At 34.3% G+C, this 14,775-nt stretch overlaps 4 protein-coding genes and 1 long non-coding RNA gene across 7 annotated transcripts; 1 reads left to right on the top strand and 4 right to left on the bottom strand.

Annotated features, from left to right (window-relative positions):
- Positions 1–414: 414 nt before the first annotated feature.
- Positions 415–3,130, bottom strand: LOC145000294 (argininosuccinate lyase, chloroplastic-like). Its single transcript, XM_078959492.1, has 7 exons — positions 2,685–3,130; positions 2,218–2,481; positions 1,890–2,006; positions 1,647–1,795; positions 1,253–1,544; positions 1,001–1,165; positions 415–915 (listed from the first exon to the last, which is right to left on the bottom strand). Exons 1-7 carry the CDS (start codon positions 3,021–3,023, stop codon positions 664–666), a joined length of 1,578 nt encoding a protein of 525 aa, XP_078815618.1. The 5' UTR covers positions 3,024–3,130; the 3' UTR covers positions 415–663.
- Positions 3,131–3,331: 201 nt separating this feature from the next.
- Positions 3,332–6,175, bottom strand: LOC145000295 (uncharacterized). 2 transcript variants are annotated; one of them, XM_078959493.1, is made up of 6 exons: positions 5,715–6,174; positions 5,215–5,407; positions 4,930–5,016; positions 4,390–4,785; positions 4,180–4,294; positions 3,333–4,063 (listed from the first exon to the last, which is right to left on the bottom strand). In XM_078959493.1, exons 1-6 carry the CDS (start codon positions 5,786–5,788, stop codon positions 3,510–3,512), a joined length of 1,419 nt encoding a protein of 472 aa, XP_078815619.1. In that variant the 5' UTR covers positions 5,789–6,174; the 3' UTR covers positions 3,333–3,509. The 2 variants fall into 2 exon arrangements, with proteins under 2 accessions (XP_078815620.1, XP_078815619.1); XM_078959494.1 differs by lacking the exon at positions 4,930–5,016 and having other exon boundaries at positions 3,332–4,063; positions 5,715–6,175.
- Positions 6,176–6,419: 244 nt separating this feature from the next.
- LOC145003116 (CCA tRNA nucleotidyltransferase, mitochondrial-like) lies at positions 6,420–7,894 on the bottom strand. Its single transcript, XM_078962257.1, is given in 3 exon segments — positions 6,420–7,467; positions 7,469–7,528; positions 7,890–7,894. Coding segments are annotated over 3 exon segments (1,113 nt in total).
- A 1,861-nt stretch (positions 7,895–9,755) lies between these two features.
- Positions 9,756–12,549, bottom strand: LOC145000396 (CCA tRNA nucleotidyltransferase, mitochondrial-like). 2 transcript variants are annotated; one of them, XM_078959616.1, is made up of 2 exons: positions 12,210–12,549; positions 9,756–11,692 (listed from the first exon to the last, which is right to left on the bottom strand). In XM_078959616.1, the coding sequence occupies exon 2, from the start codon at positions 11,673–11,675 to the stop codon at positions 9,987–9,989; it is 1,689 nt and encodes a 562-aa protein (XP_078815742.1). In that variant the 5' UTR covers positions 11,676–11,692; positions 12,210–12,549; the 3' UTR covers positions 9,756–9,986. The 2 variants fall into 2 exon arrangements, with proteins under 2 accessions (XP_078815742.1, XP_078815743.1); XM_078959617.1 differs by having other exon boundaries at positions 9,756–11,602; positions 12,210–12,548.
- Positions 12,360–14,057, top strand: LOC145000397 (uncharacterized). Its single transcript, XR_013661213.1, has 3 exons — positions 12,360–12,497; positions 13,479–13,658; positions 13,741–14,057. It is a non-coding gene; the product is annotated as an uncharacterized LOC145000397 (long non-coding RNA).
- Positions 14,058–14,775: the final 718 nt, after the last annotated feature.

The raw sequence follows: 14,775 nt of genomic DNA, 5'->3' as shown, positions 1-14,775 counted from the left end.
CTACCAACATACGTGTTTGAGCATCCAATCCTTGGTATCAACGAGTCGATTTGTTAGACATTCTCAATAAGTTGTTCCATCTCTCTTTCTCACACTTCCTATAACAACTCACAATCCATTACCTAAATGATAAGATAGCATTTCTTAGATTTGCATTAATAGTTGGTGGGAAAAATCTTGTTAGGAAATTTTCTATTAATTCCTCCCAATTTGCCTTCTTAGTAGGTGGGGAAAATCTTTGTTTGAAATTATCAAATCTGGTTAAAATATATCACAAATGGTACAAAGATTCATCAATAAATGCTCTACAAAAATGACCATTATTATTGATCATTTGGAACATCACAAGTTTGAATTCAAAATTGGCGTTATTAATCACGACAATCGGTAAATTAATCTCTTCAATATTCAAAATTAACACCTCCACGAACAATTTGCTCCATTTTTTTTTAACTTAATGGTCTTTATAATAACTCACAACAAAACAATCCTAGTTCTAAGTTCTAACAACACATTAATAACCTATTATTCAACTTAAAACTAAAACAAAAGTTATTACAATAACTAGAAATTCATGGGCAAGACAAGAGCCACACAAAACGAAACACGGTTGAGAAAACAAAAACAAAACGCATTTAGGTTTGTACCAAATACAAAATTTTGTCATTGGTCGATACCGAGCCTTGTGATCCAAAAATCTAGTTGAGCAGCCACACATTCTGAACCCGTGGAGCCATAAGAAGTAAACTTGTTAATGGAATTTTGAACCCCAAGATACTCATACACATCCATCTCAAATACTGTGTTAATTGTACGCAACTCATCAAGACTCAGCTCTTGAAGCTCACACTTTTTGTACACACATAATGCAACTGCCCTTCCAACTATGTCATGTGATGTCCTAAAAGGTATTCCCTGCATAAAAAAAAAAAAAAAAAAATCAATCCACTTTCTTGTATTACATCATCAGACTATGATTGATTGATTATATAAAACTTGCCTTGTGAACAAGATAATCTGCAAGTGTGGTGGCATCCAGATGTCCAGCTGGCAAAGCCTTGTTTATTCTATCTTTATTGTAGGTGATGTTGTTTGCAAACTCCGATGATACTTCCAACATTCCCATAATTGTTTTCACACTGTCAAACACTGGTTCCTTGTCTTCCTACAAACAAATTCAAAAACACCCCAATAAGAAAGTAGATGAAGTTTAAGGGATTTATAGTAATAATAATAATAATAATAATAATACCTGTAGATCACGGTTGTAAGCGAGTGGAAGACCTTTGCATAAAACTTGAAGGGTGACAAGGTCACCTAAAACCCTAGCAGATTTCCCACGAACAAGTTCCATTGGATCAGGGTTTTTCTTCTGAGGCATAATGCTGCTACCTGTTGAAACAGAATCACTAGGAGTAATGAACCCAAATTCCTCAGATGCCCATAACACCCATTCTTCACCAAGTCGAGATAAATGCATTGCTATGATCGCGTTAGCAGAAAGAAGCTCCAAAACAAAATCACGATCTGAAACTGCATCCATACTGTTTGTTTTATGTTTTAAAACAAACAAACAAATTTAAGTACACATTGGTATTATTATGAATAATAAATAATATGGAATTCATATTCATAAACAGACATACCTGTTCCTCATTGGAGCAGTGAATCCTAGAGCATCAGAGGTCATGAATCTGTCTATGGGAAGACCAGTGCCAGCTAATGCACATGCTCCTAATGGGCAGAAATTTAGCCTAACTCTGCAGTCTAACAGACGTCCAGCATCACGATCAAGCTACACAAATACAACAAGGTGTTAAATGTTTAAGTTTAACCATGGTTAAGTTTGTTTATGCAAGATGATAAAAGTTACATAAAGAATATGAAACCTGTTCAACATATGCTAAGAGATGATGTTGAAGTAGAACTGGTTGTGCCCTTTGCAAATGTGTATAACCAGGGACAATCACTCCCTCATTCGTCTTAGCCAACTTTACCATTGCAATCTGTAGTGATTAACCAAATACTTATTAGTCATTTCTGGGATATTTTTGATGACGAGGAAGAGGAGGGCATTTATGTCTTTTGCATGGATGAGAGATCGAGAGTGAAACCTTGTTCCATCTTTTTGGATGGGACAAAAAATTATAACTTTTGTCTGTTTTGACATCACAACAGTTACTTTATGCCATATCAGGGGAGTAGTCAAGTAGCAACCTGAAAATGTTTAATGCGTGCAACAATCATGTCAATGGCATCACGACACCACAAGCGAAAATCAGTTGAAACTTGATCATTTCGACTCCTGGCTGTATGCAGTTTCTTGGCAGGTTCACCAATCAAATCAGTAAGGGCTGCTTCAATGTTCATGTGTACATCTTCTCTGTCAGTTCTCCACTCAAACTCCCCCCTTTCAATTCGTTCCTGTATCTGGTCCAGACCTTCAAGAATGCTATCCCTGTCGCTGAAACTAATTAATCCCTACATTATGTGCTTATGTTAGAGCTACGAATAACAAATAGATTTTGATTGAAATTGGGGGTTTCCATCAATCAGAACGTTATTAAGGAATTTCAGTATTCTAGGCGATACAAAGTGTTTCACTGTTGTGTTCTTCGTTCATCTATTACAGATTTGAGTTAATGTGTTTTTATTTTTTCAGAAATGGAAGGAGTAAGTGATACCTGCTTAGCGAGCATGGAAGCGTGAGCTCGGCTACCCATAATGTCGTGCTTGTAAAGCACTTTATCGAAAGATATCGATTCCGTAAACCTCTCGACTGCATCCGTAACTCCTTCCTCGAACCTTCCTCCCCATAGCTTCGCTTCTTTTGGCGGCGCTGCCATGTTCTTCGGTTGTGATGCGCAGCACAGTACTTCCATCGCCGCCGAACGTCGCTTGTTTAGAGAATCGAATGAGACGGAGAAGATTAGACGATGATCGATTGTTGACGATAATTTAGGGCTTCGGATAGAGAGTGTAGCAGAGGAGGTCGACCGAAAAGATGAAGTAGCGAACACCATTGATTCCGTTGTGCGGCGGCGACGGTAGAAGGGAATTATCAAGGAGCGTCTCAAGTAGAGAAGGAAAGCATGTGAGTGTCTTGGTGTGGTTTGACTTATTGACTTTTTGTTGTTCGCCAAAAAATTCCAAAAATGTATAAAATATTACAACTTTTCGATTAAATGGTCTGGTAGTTTTTTTTATATTTTATTTTGATAATTTAAAAACTAAAATGCTAACAAAACTTTTGGTCCCCCTAAAACCGCTTTTTGTAACTACAAAGAAAAATTAATCACGTTCTAAAATGTTTGTCAGTATAAAAGCAATTCATCATTGAATAACATCTGTTGCAACTAACAACTTTTTTCCATTAGCATACATTCAAATAACAAAGGAATCAGAATATTGACAAAAAAAAAAAAAAAAAAAAACCCTAATATTTGCTCAAAAAAGCTCCTAACAAAAGAAAAAAGAAAAAAGAAAAAGTAAACTTTGACATTGATCTTCTACCTACTGCTAGGACAAACATGGGGGACGACTTTCTCTTCTTGATCTTTGAAATCAGATTCAAGATTCATCTTTTGTAGGCTCTCGGAAACCGCAACTTGCTCTTCTTTAACCAATTCAACCGGTGAAGGTGGGCAAGAAGGTTTAACTGGAAGCCCACCATTTGGACCCGTGGTCTGGACCACCGGTCCAACATTTGAATTACCATGACCCGAGCCCAGGTTAGGTCGTGGTCCATGTGGCGATATGCTAGAATACCGCTCACGTGGACCCCCCATGCGGGCAACAGGCGGTCTACCGGTTCCATTACCCATTTTGTTGATATGGATGGCACTCTTCAACTGCGCCTTCAAGATTACAGCGGCGGCCGATTGGGTGGCGATGCGGGCCCCGGCGGCAACCGCGGCGGCTTTGACCGCGTCCGGCCCGGAGGCGAGCGGTCTCGGGAACAATCTTTTTGGATCCGCTTGGGACTGATTTTGTCGGAGTGTGGCGGCAGATGGTGGCTCCGCCATGGTGGGTTGCACCGGTTTATTGCCGAAAGTTGTCCCCCCTGTTCACATTAGAAAAACTAAAGTCAGGATATTTTTAGAAGGTGACAGTTATTAAGTCGTTACATTTTACAAATTTACCCTCATCTACAAAAGAAAATTGTTAAATTGTTATTACCAGGCTTATCAAGAGCCATGTTAAGCGCATGTCGAGCTGCCAGCTGTACCTCCGAAAGCTGTGGGCCCGTTTTCACATTTGAGTTTGTATGACGCTTCTTAATAATGCTCCACCTCTGGTAATAACAATTATTTCATCAATATAAGAATAATTAATAGAACTCTTTATAAACTTTAGCATAAAACCATAAGTTAAAGATATATAATTAACCTGAGATAGCTGTGAAGCAGTTCTTTCACCCCTAAAATCTCCTTTTGAAATGTTTGCCCAGTTTCCTTCACCACATCTCTGAACAGCATCAAACAGTGATCTATCCTCTTGTGCAGACCATGGTTTTCTTTTCCTCCTAGATGGGAAGTTGCTGTTTTGACACGTGTTTGTAGTATCCAATGTTTCACCAGACAAAACTGGTGGGACCACTTGTGTTGGAACAAAAACCGGAACTGTTATATTAACACCACCCGTTGAACTAGCAAGTTGTGTACTCTCATCTGATGATGGAGGAGGGGTAGATTTGTCTTTTGGTATGTTTATCATCAATGGAGCTTCCATCACCAACCCTTTTTCTATACATGACTCACTTGATGAATCAGAAGCAATGAGTACCTGAAAAAATGCGTAACTTTTTTGTAAGGGGGACAGAAAAAAAGAGTAATAAAATTTATGGGTTTGGTTATTTACGAATTTACCCTTAGGGGGTGTTTGTTTGGTCCTAATTGATAAAATTCGATTTTTTGATTTTGTTTTTACCTTCACATAAGCTGCAGCCTCTGCTGAAGCATCGTTGCTAACAGTTGGGAAAGCTTCAAGTTCATATTCTAGATCACTATCATCATCCTGTGATTGGTATTTTTAATGAATTTAAAAGTTTTGTAATAACAAGATTCGATAAATTTGAGTTTTTGGCTACCTGATTTGATTAATATTTAATAGTAACAATACAAAAATCACAAACTTTTTTTGAACCATCATACTTGGATTTTCTAGTAGAATACAGAATTTCAAAAGAACAGTTTGCAAAAATGATAGACTTACTAATGGCTTAAAATCATCTTCAAACTCTTCAATTAATGGCTCACGATAGGCTAAATGGCGCCATAACATTTGATATTCCCTAGGGTTTGTTATACCAGTTTTAGTATGCTTCACCATTGCATACCAATCTATCATTACATCCTGAACTTGACCCACTTCCTGAAGCAAATTTAGCACTGTTGTAGTCTTGTACCTTCAATTTCACAACAATCACCAAATAGAAATGAGAATTTATTCAATTACAATGGAACATATGAAGATGCTAAGAATGGTATAAGCAATGAAATTGACGTAATCCATGTAGTAGACTCTGTGTGTATTCTCAAGAGAATAAACAATTCAGTTCAAAAATTCCGAAATTAGTTAAATGTTCAAATCAATGAAACAACTCAAGAACGTTTGTTCATTATCATATACAAACGCGACAAGAAAAATTTCCGGGGGAATTCGTGCTTTTTGAATATAACGAAATCCAGAAAGTGATGATCAAGGAGAGAAACCTTTCGGCGACAGCAGATAGGTCTTCTTCACTGATCGACCCTCCTCTTTTCTCCGACATCATTTCGTCACCCATTGATGATTTCTACGACTGAGACTATGAAGTTTGCACGAATTCCCCTCGCTCAAAGGAATACGAGTGGAAGTAAGCGTAGAGAAAGAAATTTGCATAAACCCTTCTTTTTTTTTTGAGAGATAAACCGTATAAACCGGGGGTTTGTTGGTTGGGAAAATCAAATCACGGATTATTGTGATTGGTGTGAGAGTGAATGCTATGAATTCGGAAAAGGATTCTGATAATGAATCAACTTAAAATCGTCATTTGTTTCTGAATATACGAGTGTAATTAAGCGTGGAGAGAAACAAATTGCATAAACCCTTTTCGGAGATAAACCCTAGAAAATGGAGGGTTTTGTTAGTTGGGGAAATCAAATCAGGATGACTGTGATTGACGTTAGAGGGAATGCTATTAATTTCGAAAAATTCTGATTAAGGAATTATTTTCAAATCATTTGTTTGATTTCTCCTTATGAAATTTTAAAAGCAAAATGAAATATTTGTGCTACGAGTAAACATAAAATCCCTATATTTATTATTAGAGAAATTAAATATTTTTCTTTATTTTTTATTTATTTATCCACCACTGCATATATTCCATCACCGCCTCTTTAAGCTAACAAACGTCGGGCAAAAACCATTGAATATTGCTATGTCTTTAAGCCAACAAACTTTAAAGAATTTTTTAATATATAATTCACAACGTATACCATTTTGTCTTTGTTATCTACATAAACAGTGTTCCTAATTGGAAGAAACAAAGACGCATACAAATAAAGTCTCCTTTGTTTATCTATAAAATTACATCCCACTTCATGAAATTGTCTCCATGCCAAATCCATATACTCAACACAACTTTTCTCATGTTCTTCTAAAATTAAAGGCTTGTGATTTGTAGGTGGTGTGAAGACAATCGAAAACAACCCTAAATCATAAATGTAAGTTAATGCTTTAGTAGGTTGATTCCCGTTTACCATAAGATCAATCTCAAAGGCCATTCGTTCTTTACTAACTTTACCCAAAATTGCGGATTTCACATCATTGTCTAAAGCTGCAACTTTTAACTCTTCCACCATTTCAAAACCAAACCTTGTACTAAAACGAATTGCTCTAAGAACCCTCAATGGATAATCCAAAAACGTCACTTTTGGTGGCAATGGTGTCACGATTTTCCCAAATTTCAAATCATCCAACCCTCTTTTTGTGAAATCTTCAACTAAACATGTATTGATGTTGTAAAACAAGGTGTTGATTGTAAGATCCCTTCTATACGCATCTTCTTTTGGTGAACCGAATTGTAAATTGCAATCTTCGGATCTCAAGTGCACGAAATCAATCCAGACATGGAATAAGCTCATTCTTGTTGTTTCCAAATGCTTGGATTTATCCGGATTGCTTTGAATAACATCAAATCCTTGTGTTTCTTCACATGTGGAGACTAAATACTCGTTTATCTTTTCACAGAACTCTCTTCCTAACATGTTATCAAGAGCAATATCGATATCGTAACATTCTTTTCCTAAAAGTTTATCGCGTACCCATCCACCTACAACACGAAGCTTTGTTTCAAGATTGAAATGAGCAATAACTTTATGCAATCGATCGAATATCTGTTTTTCTTTATCGTTTAGATCAATGGTTTCCTTCACTATGACAGGTAATGTTCCATTTGTCTTCATGATTGACCTGCATCAACTACCCTGTAAAGGATGTGGTCAAAGAAGATCCATTAAACCAACTTAATTGAGTTACTTTCTCACTAAGTTAGATATGAACATGGCTGCAAAAATACATTGATTAAATGATGAAATGGCCAAAAAAAAAATCTCGATGATGATAGAGGGCTAAAACAAAATAATTTGTTTTAGCTAGTGGATTAGGATTTTCAACAAAATCAATAACTAGTGTGCACGATTTTGTTGTGAGAAAAAGACAAATCTAATCAAATTCCCTAAATATTTTCCAAGAAATAGCCAAAAAAAAATTAAAAAGTGACCCATATAGTCATTGAAATTGCAGTTGGGTCTTTATGGGCTGGGTTTCGTCATTTGGACAACGATTTCATCAAAAGCACAAAAGGAAATTTGGTTTTGCAATTTTGGCATGATGAAATCGCAGACCCCATTTACGATTTCATGTATGATTTCCTCTTCTAGAGTGAGATTGTATAAATATCTATACACAAGTACTTGTACAATCCCACTTATCTTTGCTTTTCAAAATAGTGTCTAATACATAACGTTATGCATTAGACATTTGTTGGCTATATGGGTCATTTCTAATTTTTTTTTTTGCTATTTCTTATAAAAACTTTAAAAAGTTAGATTAAATTTGTCTTTTTCTATTTTTCAATTTTGTTGTGATGAAGATTAAAAAAGAATCATATGAATCCACTAGCAACATAACATTTATCATGGAAAAGCAACCAAATTCGACCTAAACATACAAACAACAAAAATAACAGCATGAAACCTTAATTGTGCAAAAACCGAGTGAGATTAAGCAACTAGATTACTCAATCGAATGCTTATGAGTAAAATCTGTAAAAAGAATCAATTAGATATGAATATCGACAAAAAGATTAATGCACCTGTAATCTTTAGATTGAGATTCTCCGAAAAGAGGACCGAAGATGGGCGAAAGTGAAGCGGGAGTTACTAACTTACTGTAGACCAGAGGGTTACAATTTACTAAGGTGTTTCTTTCTTTTTTTTTTTTTTTTTTTTTTACCTATTGCACATTTGCAGCCAAAGTTTTAGGAACTTAACTGTACAACAAGTTTTAATATCAATTTTGAATATTTTTTTGAGAAAATAAGAAAATTACAAATATAGCTCAATCTTTTAATTATTTTGTGGAAAATTGTCAAAAAAAAAAAAAAAAAACCCTCAAATTACAAATATAGCCATGAAAATCACAGATGGATTAAGCTCATCTACGATTTTAGCAAATTTGTTTAAAACCTCTCTAATAAAAATCTTTAGAAAATTTGTTTAAAACATCGCCAACACAAATGGGAAATAACAGATGGACGCCAAAAATGAAAAAAAAAAAAAAAAAAAACGCTTTATACCCCTGAAAAATAGGAAATAACAGATGGATGCAAAATCACAAATGGACTGAATCAATCTGTTATTTTGGTGGTTATTTTTGTAATTTGAATTTTTTTCGGCTATTTTCCACAAAGTAGTTAAATGATTAGACTATTTTTGTAATTTTCTCATATTTTTATACTTAAAAGTTAAAAGCAAATTATAATTTAACATATTATAGATATTTTGTTTTTCTTTTAATATATATATATATATATATATATATATATATATATATATATATATATATATATATATATATATATATATATATATATATATATATGGAAAAGTGAATATACCCTTAAGGGTATATAAGTTTAGCTACCCAAACACATCATAATACGTCATTTTCTTTGATATATTTATTAAATATATATATATTCATTTTGAAAAACAAATTATAATTTTGTTCATCATAGTATTTAACACTGAACCTTACAAAAATTAAATATAAAAATCGTTGTTGTACATGTCACGAAGGATCATATACTTGCTCTTTTTTATAATTTTGTCATAGTTCAAATATTATCTAGACGAAAACTGGATTTTAATTGTATACACTTCAAACTCTTGATTTTCAATCTAGACCCGGAAGTTGCAAATTAGTTTTGATCAAATGGGTAATCTTTTGTTTGAATTATGTTCAGAATACTTCTGTTTAAATTTATGAAATTGTTATCAAATTTAATATGCGTAAATAAAACTGCCTGATCTACCATAATGAACATTATTTAGTTAGAATTCTTTGAAATAAATCTGTGAGCAACTTACTATTAGGTAAAAAACTGTAAGCAACTTACTATTATGTATAAAAAATAATCATAGTATATTGCCCATGAGCAAAGTATGTTGATATTTCCTACAATTTTCCCTAAACAAAACACAGCAACAAGAAAAAACAGCATCACGTTTTCTCTGTTTTTATATTTCAGAATATGCAAACCGATATCACCAGCATCAAAATTTACTTCTTGTACATCAAAAAACTGTTCCCCATATTTAGATTCTAAGATATACCAATATCTTGATAAAAATGTAAATAGCAACCTACTTACTAGAAAAATAGTAGTAATAATAATAAAAACACCTAGAAATAGATTAAGATTATTCTCCTCTTCCTCTTCATGTTCTAGCACGCTTCTTCTCCATTTCCCTCTTCATCCAATCAACACATTCCTCTAAGCTTCCAGAAGGATAAGCAAGCTGCCATTGTAGAAGCTTCCGCTGCCATTCACTAACAACCGGGCCCCCTTTTTCAAGCTCCAAATGTTTCATTATATCCTTCCCGTTGACCAAAGGTTTGACTTCCCACACTTTCTCCAAACCTAATTTCAATATCTCTCTTTCAACCTCCATAAACACTTCCTTCCTTTTCTCCACTTCTCCCCCCACAATACTCGAAAGCATCAAAGCAACCCTCCACAAATCTTTCATTTCCCTCAAAACCAAACCCAACAAGATCCTTGGTTTCAATTTCACAGGAACTTCAATCAAATCAATTTCCAAATCAGTTTTATTCATATCTTCACCGGATAACACGAAAGGGATCAAACACAAAAGCTTCTCAACTCCATTATGTAGCCTCATGACATCATCCGCATCACTAACTTTTAACTTTAAAGAGTTTTTGAAAATGAAATTCACAATTGGAAATGTTTTCTTTTTGTTGTCTATGTAAACTATCTTCCTAAGTGGAAGAAACAACGATGCATATAAATAAATCCTTCTCTGTTCATTTGTAAAACTACACCCCACTTCAAGAAACTGTCTCATTCCCAAATTCATATACTCAACACAAATTCTATCATCTTCTTGTGAAATTGAAGGTTTACAATTTTCAGGTAATGTGAAAACCACCCAAAACAAACCTAATTCTGATATGTAAGTTATTGCTTTATCTGGTTGATTCCCGGATACCATAAGATCGATCTCATGCCCGATTCTTTCTCTGCTAATTTTCCCACCAATGGCAGATTTCACATCATTGTCTGAAGCTGCAACTTTTAATTCTTCATCCATTTCAAATTCAAACCTTGCACTAAAACGAATTGCTCTAAGAACCCTCAAAGGATCATCCAAGAACGTCTCTTTGGGTGGCAATGGTGTCACGATTTTCCCAGATTTCAAATCATTCAACCCTCTTTTTGTAAAATCTTCAACTGAACATGTATTGATGTTGTAAAACAAGCTGTTGATTGTAAGATCCCTTCTATATGCATCTTGTTCTGGAGAACCGAATTGCATGGTTGGAATTCTGCTGTTTTCAGTGTAATCTTCGGATCTTAAGTTGACGAAATCGATCCAGACATCGAATAATCGCATTCTTGCTGTTTCCAAATGCTTGGATTGATCCGGATTGCTTTGAATAACACCAATTCCTTGTGATTCTTCACCTGTGGATACTAAATACTCGTTTACCTTTTCACAAAACTCTTTTCCTAACATGTTATCAAGAGCAATATCGATGTCATAACAATCTTTTCCTAGAAGCTTATCGCGAACCCATCCTCCTGCAACACGAAGCTGTGTGTCAAGATTGAAATGAACAAGAACTTCAAGCAATCGATCGAATATCTGTTTTTCTTTATCAGTTGGATCGATGGTTTCCTTGACTATGATAGGTAATGTTGTTGTATCTGTCTTCATGATTGATCTGCAACAACGATACAACACTTGAGTTCTTGGAAAGGGGAGTAATGGAGTCTTGAACTTGATGGTGGTTTTATGCAGAGACTTTCCTGTAAAGGTTGTGGTCACAGAAGATCCATAAAACCATCTTAGTTGTGTTATTTTCTCACTAATCTTAGCCATATCCACAGTGAAAGTGACTGCAAATATTTATAGGAGAGCAAAACTATCACTATTAAAACAAATTTCAACCTCCAAGTCAGCAATAGAAACAGAGCATGTTATGGTCCCAAAACATGAAATTTGATGCATGTATCAGATCTACAGATTAATTAATTCAGATACATACAAGTTTCTCACAACTTGACTTTCAATCCCATATATCATTCATTATCAATGCTAAACAAAAAGATCAAACTACCTTCATAGTCACAGATCCTAAATCCTAACACCATCTTATTCAAATACTTTACTTTTCATGCTAATGCACGAGAAACATCATATGATATCTCACAGCAATCACCAAAAGGACAAAAATCTTAATTTATCACAGCTTGTGTGTTGATGTGTATGCACTCTCATCTGTGCTCTCGCTTCAAATTTCATGAGATTTGTATTACTGCTGATAATAAAAAAAAAGGGGGGCTTTGCAGTTTGCACACCGACAATAAAAAGACCACAAATTATATGTAAATAAAAGATGAAGTAAGCACTTACCAGTTGGTTTGTTGAATATTTTCGATTCTGAAGCGGAAATTTCGTATTTTTAGAAGGAAGGCCTAGAAGCTGTAGAAGGCGGAGAGTGGACGGAAATCTCCGGTTGAATGCTTGGACTCGGTCAGAATCTCCGGTCTGTGCGTTTGTTTTTCTACTACAATCTTGGACTACATTTGTGCTGATTCAGTCCAAATGAAAAACATGACTGACTCGGACGGAATGAAGAAAAAGACACGCTTTACCCTCGATGCTCCTTCAATCTCCTATATCGCTCCTCCTCCAGAATTGGTATGATTTTTCATGTTTTGACCTAATCGACAGGTTAGCAATGCTTGTCTCTGTAAGGGGTGTGCGGATGAAAAAAAAAAAAATAATAATAATAATAATAATAATAATAATAATAATAATAATAATGTTTATGGCTTATTGCTTATTCCCACAATAAACTAATTTAAGTGTTTGGATAAAATTCAGTTTATTAGGCTAAATAAGCTAACTTTAATACGTATTCCTCTCCATGCTTATTGCTTATTCCCACCACAAATAAGCTATAAGCAATAAACTAAAAATCTAATCCAAACACCCCCTAAAATTGATTATTTGAAATCGATTTCTTCATAGGCTTGAAATCGATATTTCAATGTACAGCAAAACTAAAGACCCTAGTTTTTTCAAGTGCTTTTTCTTTAGCTTAACACTTTACTGATTATAAACCTTTTTATATTTTAGACTATCTATATAGAAATTAGGTTTGGCTTTAATGGATTGAGATGTGAAATATTGATTACTTAATGATCTCAGTTTCATATTTTTACGAATCAAATTGATTAAATTGTTTAATTGTTATATTTTCTTAATAACACATCATCTAATAACATGATCTTTGTAATTTATTCTAATATATTTTATCTTTTACTAATAAATGAATTATTATAAAAAAAGTAAATGTTTGAAGGTAATATAATCATTTTGCACTTAGATTTAAAATCAAGACAAAACTGCGAATTTGGTCCTTGTGGTTTGTTAAAACCTTTTGATGGGGTCCAAAAAGTTTTCAGCTTGCACCAAAGGTCCAAAATCAAGGTTTTCATGGGTTTTTAGTCCATTCCGTCATTGTCCGTTTGTTTGGAGCCGTTAGTACCATCACATGCCCTCCATGTGAGGGCATTTTGGTCATTTTAGGTCCTTATTTTAAATAATATCATATTTCTCCTTTATATACATACTCATACGTAATCCCCTTCTTCTTCTTCATTTTTATTTACAAAGAAGCAGCAAAAAGGGCTTCTTCTTCGTCTCTCAAAGGGATTCTTCTTCTTCGTCTCTCATCTACTTCTACTGCTACGAGATTCACAAATGGTGCTCTGCTTCTGTGGGAACGTTGCTGTTGTGCGAACCTCATGGACCTCACGAAACCCTGGTCGTCGTTTCTATGCATGCCCTAAAATGGTAAGCAAACTCATATTAGGTTATGATATTTCGGTAGTTATGCAATAACTCTTCTACTTTAATGTTTAATGTATTCTTGTAGGGATCCAAATGTGGATTTGTGGGGTGGTTCGATCCCCCTATGTGTCAAAGATTAATTGTTATCATACCAGGACTGTTGAGAACAATGAATAGGTATGAGGTTGAAGTGGGTCAGCTGAAGAAGTGTTTGCTTGTCTCGTGGGTTTTGTTTCTGTTGTTTGTGCTATTTTAGAAATAGGAATTAGAGGTTAGGATTTTTTTGTTGGTAATAACCACTTAAAAATGTTGTCTTTTGGTGCTAGAAGGTTTGATTGGGGTTTATATATGTTGTAAGTGTTGTATTTTGGATCATTGTATATCTAATGCTTTTATGACAATGGGAAGTGTAATGGTTTTATCCTTTTATGAATATGAAATTATAAAGGTTTGATCTTGACATGATATGCAAGTGTAATGGTTTTTCTCTACGCTTGAATATGCAATTGTAATGGTTTTACATGCATACATTAAGTACATTGCCATAACATCTTCATGATTTCACAGTACAACTGGTAATAACCACTTAAAAATGTTGTCTTTTGGTGCTAGAAGGTTTGATTAGGGTTTATATATGTTGTAAGTGTTGTCTTTTGGATCATTGTATATGTAATGCTTTTATGACAATGGGAAGTGTAATGGTTTTATCCTTTTATGAATATGAAATTATAAAGGTTTGATCTTGACATGATATGCAAGTGTAATGGTTTTTCTCTACGCTTGAATATGCAATTGTAATGGTTTTACATGCATACATTAAGTACATTTCCATAACATCTTCATGATTTCACAGTACAACTGGTAATAACCACTTAAAAATGTTGTCTTTTGGTGCTAGAAGGTTTAATTAGGGTTTATATATGTTGTAAGTGTTGTCTTTTGGATCATTGTATATGTAATGCTTTTATGATAATGGGAAGTGTAATGGTTTTATCCTTTTATGAATATGAAATTATAAAGGTTTGATCTTGACATGATATGCAAGTGTAATGGTTTTTCTCTACGCTTGAATATGCAATTGTAATGGTTTTACATGCATACATTAAGTACATTGCCATAA

This window comes from Lactuca saligna, chromosome 6 (assembly GCF_052625555.1).
Source record: "Lactuca saligna cultivar CGN05327 chromosome 6, ASM5262555v1, whole genome shotgun sequence".
NCBI classification, from domain to species: Eukaryota; Viridiplantae; Streptophyta; class Magnoliopsida; order Asterales; family Asteraceae; genus Lactuca; species Lactuca saligna.
The sequence above is the reverse complement of the archived record's forward strand: the minus strand, read 5'-3'. Positions and strand labels throughout refer to the sequence as shown.

Coding starts and splice junctions, on each gene's coding strand:
- LOC145000294 (XM_078959492.1), bottom strand. CDS start 3,023: ATGGTGTTCGCTACTTCATCTTTTCGGTCGACCTCCTCTGCTACACTC. Junction 1,796..1,889: donor TCTTAGCATATGTTGAACAG/GTTTCATATTCT, acceptor GTATTTGTGTAG/CTTGATCGTGATGCTGGACG. Junction 916..1,000: donor CAGATTATCTTGTTCACAAG/GCAAGTTTTATA, acceptor TTTTTTATGCAG/GGAATACCTTTTAGGACATC.
- LOC145000295 (XM_078959493.1), bottom strand. CDS start 5,788: ATGGGTGACGAAATGATGTCGGAGAAAAGAGGAGGGTCGATCAGTGAA. Junction 5,408..5,714: donor CTATCTGCTGTCGCCGAAAG/GTTTCTCTCCTT, acceptor GTGAAATTGAAG/GTACAAGACTACAACAGTGC. Junction 4,064..4,179: donor CATGGCTCTTGATAAGCCTG/GTAATAACAATT, acceptor TAATGTGAACAG/GGGGGACAACTTTCGGCAAT.
- LOC145000396 (XM_078959616.1), bottom strand. CDS start 11,675: ATGGCTAAGATTAGTGAGAAAATAACACAACTAAGATGGTTTTATGGA.